Source organism: Lepidochelys olivacea (genome assembly GCF_965140295.1).
Source record: "Lepidochelys olivacea isolate rLepOli2 genome assembly, chromosome: 25".
NCBI classification, from domain to species: domain Eukaryota; kingdom Metazoa; phylum Chordata; order Testudines; family Cheloniidae; genus Lepidochelys; species Lepidochelys olivacea.
The window spans coordinates 15,548,940-15,561,314 of record NC_140435.1 but is presented as its reverse complement, the minus strand read 5'-3'; the positions used below and the strand labels follow the sequence as shown (position 1 = coordinate 15,561,314).

Below are 12,375 nucleotides of genomic sequence, written 5' to 3'. Positions count from 1 at the left end.
AAATTTAGTAAATCACATCTAGTACTGGTAAATTATTCTGTATCGTAACTCTCAACCCAAAGCATTGTTGGAATGCAGAAACTGTTGAACTGTCCATCTCACTGAGCAATTCTGAAATTTCCCAAACAGGGAAATATCTTCCTTCTAGCCAATATGACTGAACAGTTTCCACATTTAAATTTCAGGGAAACTTTTTTTTTTTTAAAAAAAGATAAAGTCAGAGGGACTGGCCATGATGGACTTTAGTATAAAATGAGTATTCAGAGAATCCCTTCCCCAAGATATTGCAACTTCCCACAAAAACAGATAAGCAATATTTGAAAATCAAATGACAAAAGTCCTAGTTCCCCCAATGAAATACTCTACCTTCTTCGTCTTCATCAAAATCAGGTAGCTGACAGTTTTTAGCTTTATTCACAGGACTGTGTGAAGTATCCTTATTCTCCTCTTTTTTAAGCTCAGAAAGAGGGCTATCAGAATATTTTTTGTGTTTAGAAGCCCCAAATAAAGGTTCATAGCAACTTATGCATCCCCCTTTTCTGTGCAGAGGTGAAACTGCAGTAGTCCTTTGTTTCCAGCTAGCACACTTTGAATTCACAGGCTTTTTGCTCCCATCTAACATTTTATATTTCCTTGCAGGAGCGTCTCTCTCTTCACTGATGTTACTCTCTAATTCAGGTGAGGTACTCGTAATAGAAAAATCCAGAAATCTCTTTTTGCGCAGACCCCTAACATTTGGCCTTGTTCCAGCAGATATTAACATAGTAGAATTGCAGAAAGCAGATACTGGGGTACTCTCTCTAACAAAAACATGTTCTGAATCATCTGGAAATTTAGTGCTAAGAGATGAGGGTTCGCCTGCATCTCTTGGTCTCTTTCTTCCTTTCTTACTTTTCTCATTCTCTTTTAGCAAAAGTGATGAGCTTTTTCCTGTTTTCGACTTTGGCAACAATTTGGATTTTACTTTTTTCTGTTTAGTTAATGTTTTTACTTTTGATTTAGATGTCTTGCAATGCTGACCTTCTGACCTCCACGTGCTAGAAAAGTCCCCAGATTTAGATACTGAAGATTTTCTTCCATTTCCACACGTTTTAGCTGTCTCCTTGGAACTGAGCCGACATTTTTGTTTGGTTTTTTTTGTATCAGTTTGTGGGCTGGGTGTCTTTTGTTCCCTTTTCTTCTTCAAGGTCTCACCCCCTTCCAATTCTATTTTTGGGGGAGATATTGGACACCTAGTCACAGGAGGAGATAATGAAGTTCTTATTTTCTTTTCTTTCTGGGCTGATCGAGTAGTTCGTCCCTCGACTGAAGGCCTTACTTGTTTTGGAGAGGCACTCAAAATATCTAGAGCGATTTTAAGAGCCTTGCGATACTTCAGTTCTTCCACAGCATGACTAGGTTTATTCCTCTGGTCTGTTGAAAGAGGCATGCAAGAAGTTATGACAACTTTTCCTTTGTGTATTAAAAATACGATGTACTGTTTTTATAGTACCTCTTGCACAGTGCATCACAGAATGCATGGCAAAAAGCACCATTAGTTTTAAAGGAAGACAGTAAGTAAATGCGAACAAAAAGGCTCATTTTCTTGGATTACAAATTTGAAATAGACTTGTACAGGTTAAAAACACATCCTGGCAAAGATTCTCTGTTATGTCTCCGACGGTGCAGCACGGAAAGCCTAGCACAGGGGAAGGAAAAGCAAAATTGAATAAAAGAGCATATAACTAAACTGCTACCAAAATGGTCATCATACCATTTTCCACAAGCAGATTTGAGATGCCAACTAAATGAAGCAAGCTGGAAACCCATAAGGAAAATGATTCACAGGCATTAAGGCCAGTAGAGACCATTACAATCTTCTAGTCTGATCTCCTGCGTAACAAAGGCCAAAGAACCTTGCTCAGTAAACTGTGCATCAGGGCCATAACTTCTGATTAAACTTTATAGCATCTCTTTCCTAAAGATACCCAGTCCTGATTTAAAGACTTCAGATTATGAAGACTCCACAACATCCCTAGGTAAGGTGTTCCAATGGTGAATTACACTCGCTGTTAAAAATGTGCACCTTATTTCGTATCTGAATTTGTCTAGTCTCAGCTTCCAACCACTGGATCCAAATATGCCTTTTCCTGCTATACTAAAGTGCCCTTTCCTGTCAGAAGTCTCTTCCCCATACAGGTATTGGTAGACTGATCAAATCACCTCAAAACTTCTCTTGGATAAATAGACTGAAGCCAGGTCAACACTTGCAAGGATTTGCCGGTATAGTGATACTGGTATACTACAGCAGCAAAGCACTCTTGCGTGGATGCAATTCATACTGGGAAAACTTTTTCCAGTATAAAACTTATACCACCCCTCCTAACAAAATAAGGTATACCAGCAAAAACTGAATCTACAGTAGGGGCTTTTGGCAGCAGAGCAACATCAGTCACACCTCATCAGACCCCTGACCGACATAGCTAAGCTGGCAACAAGTTTTTAGCGTACATCTGGCCTGAACTTCTTCAACTAGGAGACATCTTTTCCCGACATGGAGCCTGGAGACAGAAAAATGAAGCAGCTTTGCCCAAGGCAACATAGCAAATCAGTGGCAGAGCCATAATCAGAACTCAAGACCTGCTGACTCCCATTTGTCCTCATGCCTGTAAGAATAAAGTTTCCATATCTGTGTTGCTTCACACACCATTTCCAAATTACAAATAATTTAAACATGGGAGTTTAGAGATCTATAGGTGACCATCTTACTACTAAATAAGCTTTTCTTAAAAAATAACTGTTACATGGCTTGCACAGAAGTCACTCCTCAGAGTACAGATTGGTATCACATTACAGAGATGGCATATTTGGGGAGCATCAGAGGTGGTAGTTTGTGATGTTTCATGTATCCACATGGAGACTGTTTTTGGAAGCCTCCCAGGGAAATGAATGAGTCAGGTATTTAGATATTCACCCACCCATTTCTTCCTTTTCTACCACCCATGTAAAGCATTAAAAACTTTAAAGTATCCCACCTAATTCAGAGGCAATGACTTTTATGCGCTCCTCCTTCAAAGGCTCCGTGTCCGTACAGTTCACATTAGTCCTGAAAATACAGTAAAATTGTCCTTGAGTCTTAAATTGGTAATGACATGACATTGTTTTAGAAGTCTCATTTTCTTTAGGCAATATGAAATCAATACCTCTTCCTCAGAATTTTGAATAGCAGAAATCAACTGTCATATTGACAGAAAAACATTGCAACTTGCTGGTTAGTGTGGACTGCATGGCCAATAATAAAATCAAGAGGTTGACTGGTAAGGTGGAATATATCAAGTCCACTATCTAAAATATTTCAATGATTACATGATACTATACTGAAGTACAGTAATCAAAAAAGAAATTTTATCTTTTGCCTTCTGAAATACAAGGAGGGTTTGCTATTTTTAATGACCATGAAACAGGTTTCAAATCAAAACCTAGAACAGTTTAAGAATGGCATGTTAGTACAATTCAACAGTCATAAGATTTTATGCATTTAAAAACTGACAAAATTCTGGTTAGCCAACAAGACACTTCAGAAATCAATTAATCTTGTTTTAGAGACAGCTTCAAGAACCAATGATTACAGTATGTTTGCCATACATTTGCATTCTTAAATATAAGATGATTAATGACAAGGGTACTTAACTGTTCTTCCAGACCGAGTATTTCAACTTTGAAAGAGGCTGCTTTTGCTTTAGAAACAATTGGTCTTCTGGAAGTTCTGATTTTGTATAAAACCTAAATGAAGAAGGAAGTATAATTTTTACAGCCATGCACACAATGTTCATAAGAGTAAAGATGGCATACAGCATGCATCCCAAATGAAGGCATGAGGAGAAACTCAGAAAGCTATGCTGTAAGGAAGAGCCTCATCCTAGCTATATCGGATATGGGATATGCAATGGAATCCATCTTTACATTAAGTATTCCCCCTCCTCACACAATTTTTTATAACATTATTTGCATATCAAACTATTAATGGAACAGTACTACCTAGGCACACTGACGTCCCTGAAGCCTTGGAAAGTACCACAATATCAATGTTAGCTTTTAGTCAAAACATGCAACATTGCCTGTAACTGTTTTTTTAAGGTTTCAGAGTAGCAGCCGTGTTAGTCTGTATTCGCAAAAAGAAAAGGAGGACTTGGGGCACCTTAGAGACTAACCAATTTATCTGAGCATAAGCTTTTGTGAGCTAAAGCTCAATTCATCGGATGCATTCAGTGGAAAATACAGTGAGGAGATTTATATACACACAGAACATGAAAAAATGGGTGTTATCATACACACTGTTAGGAGAGTGATCACTTAAGATGAGCTATTACCAGCAGGGGTGGGGGGGAAGAGAACCTTTTGTAGTGATAATCAAGGTGGGCCATTTCCAGCAGTTAACAGGAACGTCCGAGGAGCAGTGGGGGGTGGGGGAGGTGGGAAATAAACATGGGGAAATAGTTTTACTTTGTGTAATGACACATCCACTCCCAGTCTCTATTCAAACCTAAGTTAATTGTATCCAGTTTGCAAATTAATTCCAATTCAGCAGTCTCTTGTTGGAGTCTGTTTTTTAAGTCTTTTTGTTGTAATATTGTGACCTTTAGGTCTGAAATCGAGTGACCAGAGAGATTGAAGTGTTCTCCGACTGGTTTATGAATGTTCAAAAAGAAAAGGAGGACTTGTGGCACCTTAGAGACTAACCAATTTATTTGAGCATGAGCTTTCGTGAGCTACAGCTCACTTCATCGGATGTATACCGTGGAAACTGCAGCAGACTTTATATATACACAGAGAATATGAAACAATACCTCCTCCCACCCTACTGTCCTGCTGGTAATAGCTTATCTAAAGTGATCATCAGGTTGGGCCATTTCCAGCACAAATCCAGGTTCTCACCCCCTCCACCCCCCCACACAAACTCACTCTCCTGCTGGTAATAGCTCATCCAAACTGACCACTCTCCAAGTTTAAATCCAAGTTAAACCAGAATATCGGGGGGGGAGGGGGGAAGGAAAAAACAAGAGGAAATAGGCTACTTTGCATAATGACTTAGCCACTCCCAGTCTCTATTTAAACCTAAATTAATAGTATCCAATTTGCAAATGAATTCCAATTCAGCAGTTTCTCGCTGGAGTCTGGATTTGAACTTTTTTTGTTTTAAGATAGCGACCTTCATGTCTGTGATTGCGTGACCAGAGAGATTGAAGTGTTCTCCGACTGGTTTATGAATGTTATAATTCTTGACATCTGATTTGTGTCCATTTATTCTTTTACGTAGAGACTGTCCAGTTTGACCAATGTCCATGGCAGAGGGGCATTGCTGGCACATGATGGCATATCACATTGGTGGATGTGCAGGTGAACGAGCCTCTGATGGTGTGGCTGGTGTTATTAGGCCCTGTGATGGTGTCCCCTGAATGCTAATAAACAATGGTCACATAAACACCACCCTATACCGGAAACCTACTGACCGCTATTCCTACCTGCATGCCTCCAGCTTTCACCCTGACCACATCACACGATCCATCGTCTACAGCCAAGCTCTGCGATACAACCGCATTTGCTCCAACCCCTCAGAGACAAACACCTACAAGATCTCTGTCAAGCTTTCTTACAACTACAATACCCACCTGCGGAAGTAAAGAAACAGATTGATAGAGCCAGAAGAGTTCCCAGAAGTTACCTACTACAGGACAGGCCTAACAAAGAAAATAACAGAACGCCACTAGCCGTCACCCTTCAGCCCCCAACTAAAACCCCTCCAACGCATTATTAAGGATCTACAACCTATCCTAAAGGATGACCCAACACTCTCACAAATCTTGGGAGACAGGCCAGTCCTTGCCTACAGACAGCCCCGCAACCTGAAGCAAATACTCACCAACAACCACATACCACACAACAGAACCACTAACCCAGGAACTTATCCTTGCAACAAAGCCCGTTGCCAATTGTGCCCACATATCTATTCAGGGGACACCATCACAGGGCCTAATAACATCAGCCACACTATCAGAGGCTCATTCACCTGCACATCCACCAATGTGATATATGCCATCATGTGCCAGCAATGCCCCTCTGCCATGGACATTGGTCAAACGGGACAGTCTCTACGTAAAAGAATAAATGGACACAAATCAGATGTCAAGAATTATAACATTCATAAACCAGTCGGAGAACACTTCAATCTCTCTGGTCACGCAATCACAGACATGAAGGTCGCTATCTTAAAACAAAAAAAGTTCAAATCCAGACTCCAGCGAGAAACTGCTGAATTGGAATTCATTTGCAAATTGGATACTATTAATTTAGGCTTAAATAGAGACTGGGAGTGGCTAAGTCATTATGCAAGGTAGCCTATTTCCTCTTGTTTTTTCCTCCCCCCCCCCAAGACGTTCTGGTTAAACTTGGATTTAAAACTTGGAGAGTGGTCAGTTTGGATGAGCTATTACCAGCAGGAGAGTGAGTTTGTGTGTGTATGGGGGTGGGGGGGATGTGAGAAAACCTGGATTTGTGCAGGAAATAGCCCAACTTGATTATCATGCACATTGTGTAAAGAGTTGTCACTTTGGATGAGCTATCACCAGCAGGAGAGTGAATTTGTGTGGGGGGGTGGAGGGTGAGAAAACCTGGATTTATGCTGGAAATGGCCCAACCTGATGATCACTTTAGATAAGCTATTACCAGCAGGACAGTGGGGTGGGAGGAGGTATTGTTTCATATTCTCTGTGTATATATAAAGTCTGCTGCAGTTTCCACGGTATGCATCCGATGAAGTGAGCTGTAGCTCACGAAAGCTCATGCTCAAATAAATTGGTTAGTCTCTAAGGTGCCACAAGTCCTCCTTTTCTTTTTGCGAATACAGACTAACACGGCTGTTACTCTGAAACCTGTCTTTATGAATGTTATAATTCTTGACATCTGATTTGTGTCTAAAGTTTATACGTTTACTTGGATCTGCTGTAAAAAAGTCACAATTGATTAGAAGATGCCATATCACTCCATGGAAACAAACATTCCATGATTGTTGTAAGAGGCTATTTTAAGAAAACTAATTGTACACAAGACGGAGATAGAAGAGATTCTATTCAATCAAGTCTGTCCCCTAGCAGGATATAACCTTTAACAGAGCCAAAAGGCCACAGATATTCATGTTTCTACTCTAAAGACGTTTTTCTATTCTTGTTATTTCTCACACTTGCTGACCTGAAAATAGACAACCAATTTGCTTTCCAACCTGCCTAGAGAATCTGAAACATTTTTAAACAAAAATAGTATGTGTTTATGTCAGCATGGAAAGAAATTTTAGCTATGCCACGGAGAAAATTGCCCTCCCACAACTAACTCATGGAAATGCAAGAGACTTGGATTGGCCAATGAAACTAACTGAGTTTAAGAACATCAATAAATGTACCCGCTTTCTTTGATGATTTAGAATATTTTGTTACATTATTTTAGTCTGATCTTTTCTGAAGCAGATCAACACAAAAGGTGTGCTCTATATTCATGGTGCCAACTTCTCTACCAGATTGTCCCAAATCTCATTTTGTTTTGCTTCATGCTGTTGAATGAAATCTAAAGTGAATAGCTCTGGAGCATCTTGTGAATAAAAGAAACCATTTCACAGAATACGGTTGCTAATGTAATAGTGCTGTCATTCCTTTCCCCCTACCCTTGCCTATGTCCAATGAAACTTTAAATAGACAACGTGCAAAACAAATTTTGGATTTATGTTGGTATTTAAATCACGTTCACTCTGGTGGCATCTTAGTGTCTTTATTTTGGCACATACACAGTTCCTGCAAAACTTGATATAACAGGAGCAAACACACAGCAAAGTAGATTAACTATGCTTGGAACTAATTAAGATCTCTCTTGTTGAATATAAGTTAAGAACAATATATTTGATGAGTACCCTTCTTATTGTTATATCCAAATCTACTAAAATACAGGGAACCAATAAAGATCTCTAGTTTTCCTAAAAAAAAGCTACCCATTTGCACTAGGAAATATAAAACATTATTTGTAAATTCATATTACGATACTTTTATGGTAATTGAAATCTCCTAAATAAATTCAAATTACAAAACTCCTAGTTTACTAACAAAACAAGCATCTTACAATAAAAACATAACTGTGCACAAGGGACCTTTTCCATTAAGAACTCCCTTCTAGTCCATGTGGCTTGTGTTTCAAAATAGCAAGTACAATGTTTTGGGTGAGTAATGCTCTTTCTTGTTGCCTTGCAGAAGAAACAGGGAACAGTCAGTGAAAAATTAGTATAAAGGAGGCTAACGTACTGGAAAAAATTATGCAAAGGAAGCGAAAAGGAGTTGAGGAAAAGACAGACAAATTATAAAGGAAATAACAGGAATGAAGAACATGGCACAGATAAGTACATCCTTATCTTGTGTTAAGCTACCTCCCAGGAATGATAAGAAACTAAGGAGAAGAGTTGGAGAATTAAACTGGGAACACGCTTATGAATACATTTAACAAAATGAACTGACACAAAAGTATCAGTTGTTTAAGCTGGGAAGTGGAAAGTAAAGTGATACTTTACATCAAGCAGACGTTACTGACTTTACATTAGGTTAATATAAAAGTTATCTTCCCTCGATAAAAGGATTTTTTCAAGTATGACAGGGAATGAGGCTGCATCTCCACAATAAGCGGGGAAACCCTCTATCTTATCTATTAAAGCTTACATTTGGCTTCAACTCCTTGCCATCCAGATTAAAAGCCTCTGGCGAACATTCAAGACAAATCTGCTGACAGTCTAAGCAACTCTTAACTAGAAACACTTCCCTAGTTGCCTCTTTGCCATCATATCAAACAAACTACTTTTTTTCATTTCAAAGTCTGTCCTGATCTATCCCCACTCTACCTGCCATCTCTCATTCAGTATTAAAGTAGACTCCCGCCTCTGCTTGGCCCATGAGGCCAATTTCCATCGCCCATTTGCTAAATTTTCAAACAAGCACCTTCACGCTTCTGCTGACGCTTCCCCTCATGCTTGGGAGAAGCTCCCTATAAATATTTGCAAAACTAAGTCATTTTCCTTCAAAACTCTTTTGTTGTGAGGAAAAAAAAAAGCTGACAACAGGTAGGCTGCTGGTGTGCTAAGATCACTGCCTATCATGTGGACAGATACTGTCTTGTTGCTTCCTTGTATGCCCCCATCTGTCTGTATCCATCTGTTCTCATTTTATACTTAGATTGTAAGTTGTGTGGAGCAGGAGGCTCTGTTTGTGCATCATCTAATACAATGGGTCCATATACATTAGTCCAGGACCGAGGTTCCTAGATGCTACCAAAACACAAATCATCAACCTCATGTTTACTTGGAAATCATAATTTCTAAATAAGATTTGTCCCTGTCAATAATTCCAATTTTTTTGGCCTATGTAATTCATTTCTGGTGTTGTCTCCAAATAGGAAATTTCAAATAGAATAAGTTGCTTGGCTTTTGAGCACATATCACATGATGCATCCCTCTCCCACACTCCCTACCTTTTCCTGATATCTTGAAGAGGGTGGGAGAAAACCTCCAAAAAGTTTCTCCTCATTCCTATACCTATTTAAATGGTACCATAATGCTCTCACCTTTGCTGGCCATAGACGGTTCTTCCATTTACACAGGATATATTCTTGATCGGTCATGACTGTGTTTCATGTAGGATAAGCAAGGTAACTACTGCCAGGCTCAGTGTATTCTGAAACAAAAATGATATTACATGGATAAGTGTAACAGTCTTTTAACAACTCAATTTACCTTATGAAATAAGAGTTATGCAATATCTCAAAACAATCTAATACTACATAATTATTGCTTATTTAATATTATAAATTTCTGTTAATTTCTCCCATATTGTTTTGTACATACACATCCCAGCATTATCAAGGATAGCTATTAATATTAATGCACAAAGTGAAAATCATTCTAGTCTAGTGCAACACACCACCAATGTGTTTCAGGTTGCTAGAGTGGTCCTGTTGTATTGAGAAATTAGTGAATAAAGTGAACCTGCAGATGAGAATAAAATAATGATATTCAATTATCATTGCAGTCCAGTGCATGCCAGAGGGGACTAACATACCCGTCTACTTTGCCCGCTGAGCTAGTTGGAAAGGATAAAATATTCAATTTTTACCAAATTCAGATAACCAGTGTTTCTACAGTATCAGAGGGGGAGCCATGTTAGTGTGGATCTGTAAAAGTGGCAAAGAGTCCTGTGGCACCTTATAGACTAACAGACGTATTGGAGCATAAGCTTTCGTGGGTGAATGAATCCCCACTTCGTCAGATGCTCCAATACATCTGTTAGTCTATAAGGTGCCACAGGACTCTTTGCCAATGTTTCTACAAAATACCCAAACAGTCTAATTTATAGCATTGCAAAGTAAGCGCTTCCCAGGTTTATCTAGGTGAATTGTCACATCCTGTAACTTATCCCAAACTTGGCTACCCTTTTTGAGGCTTATTTAGAGAACGTGAATTTTTCAGATTCCGAATGTTTTACATGTTTGTTAGAGACCTGAAAAATTCGATGAATTACATACATATTAAGAGCCAAAAAAGCTTCATGTACTTACAAGGCTGAAGACTTCATGTAAATTAAGTCTTGTTGTTTGGTCCTACATATGAAAGGTTAAGTGAAAAGTAAAGTATAATTTTTACATTTAAATACAGTACTTAAAAGAGACCATACTTGTCACCTTGTTTGCATTAGGACAAACACTTATGATTGTAATATGATATATTTACAAATAACTTTTTCCCTCCCTTATATTTTGCATTTCTTCAGACAATTTTGTACTTTGAATACAGATTACATCCCATTTCCTACCTCTCAAACACAGACACACTGCTAGTGCTCAATAAATAACTTTGTTTTAGCAAGAATACTAAAAACATCATAAAGGTATAAATTCTAATTGCTACATGAGTGATGTTAGTGCAGAAATACTACCCTACGTTTAGTTCCCAGAACGGTCCACTTTAGTCCCTAGCTCAGAAAGATCGATACATGCCCACTTACTAGTTTATTCAGCTTACTTCAGTTTTGTTGTACTCAAGCTAAATTGAACTCACTCCAAAAACCTGCAGTGGGCGATGGCCCAGAAAAAGGTTTGTTCCACCAGTCAACAAAAGTATACCTCATCAGCGGCAGATGGGCTCGTGCAAAAAGAGGGACCAGGACAGTATCTGGGACCCCAAAAACTTGAGCAATCACGAGTTCCAAGACAGAAGAGAGAGGCCAGCCTGCTCAAGTGCAGCAGTCCCCGCTCCGCCCCCAAGTGCCAACCCCCCCCACAAAAACTACCGTGGAAAAGTGGGCGCAGAGGCAAAAGTCCCACAGCTCAGGGAGGGGCTATCGGGGGGGGGGGGGAAGAAAACAAGAGGGGGGCCCTTTAAAGTCTCACACACACACCCCTGGAGAGAAAGGGCTGGTCTGTCTTGTACACACAGCCCAGCCCCCCCTTAACGGGAAGAGGGGCCCCCCCCTCCGAAATCGCCCTTGTGTGGGTCAGGGCAAGGGGGTGAGGAACCCAGCGGGGGGGGGTCCCACGCGCCCCCTCTGAGGAGAGCGGAGTAGTTTGAGCCACCCGCCCCACAGAAGGGTCCCAGCCCCCAATTCCTCAGGAGCCCCCTATTGGGAGGGAGACCCCGCGGGTGGGGGGGGGGAGAATGGGGGTGTACAGCCCCCCCTCCCCCCCCAGGAGGGCTGAGCTGTCTGAGCTACCAGGAGATCCCATGCTAAGGGGAGAGCCCAAGCGCCACCCCCGAACCTGGGGAACCCCCCGATGACCAACCCGCACGCGCAGCCCCCCCCGTTACCTCAGAGCGCTACGCACGCAGCCGCCCAGTCAGAGGAGACCCAGCCCCGCCCCCTTCGCTCACCGCGCGTACGCAAGAGCAGGACCCGGCCCTCCCGGCCCCTTCCGCCATACCTAGCCTCGACCTGGCTCCGCCCCAACGGCGGCTCCGCGCGCCAGGCCCGGCCCCGCCCACCGCGCGCCGCCCAGGCGGCCGCCGTAACTCCCGCTCATGCGCACAAGTTGTAACTTTGTCAGCCTCGCGCAAGCGGGCCAGGGGGCGGGGGAGCGCGGGCGGCCAATCAGAAGGCGGCCTCCGCCCCTCCCCACCGGCGCGAGGCTCGGAGGGGGGAGGATGGGTCCGCCAAGTGGGTGACGTGAGTGATGCGGGCTGTCAGCACGCCGGGACGTGAGGCAACCGCTTCAGGCGGTATCACGGGGTGGCCCTGGCGTGGGGATTGGGTGCTGTGGTGACATCATGAGGTGACGTGGAAACCTGAGGCCCTGAGCTCCGCGTGTCCCGACCTGACCCAAGGA

General features: G+C 41.6%; 1 protein-coding gene across 3 annotated transcripts in view; it reads right to left on the bottom strand.

The window, feature by feature from the left end:
- The window catches only part of PWWP3A (PWWP domain containing 3A, DNA repair factor), a 32,189-nt gene extending 20,226 nt beyond the window's left edge, over positions 1-11,963 (bottom strand). For 2 of the 3 annotated variants that reach the window (XM_084614878.1, XM_084614880.1), the window contains exons 1-6: positions 11,861-11,963; positions 10,615-10,656; positions 9,625-9,734; positions 3,671-3,762; positions 3,015-3,085; positions 367-1,413 (exon numbers count right to left, since the gene is read on the bottom strand). In XM_084614878.1, the coding sequence (XP_084471004.1) occupies positions 367-1,413; positions 3,015-3,085; positions 3,671-3,762; positions 9,625-9,681 (1,267 nt within the window). In that variant the 5' untranslated portion in view covers positions 9,682-9,734; positions 10,615-10,656; positions 11,861-11,963. Of the gene's footprint in view, positions 1-366; positions 1,414-3,014; positions 3,086-3,670; positions 3,763-9,624; positions 9,735-10,614; positions 10,657-11,178; positions 11,643-11,860 lie in introns of those variants that run through there. The other variant, XM_084614879.1, reaches the window with a different exon arrangement.
- Positions 11,964-12,375: the final 412 nt, after the last annotated feature.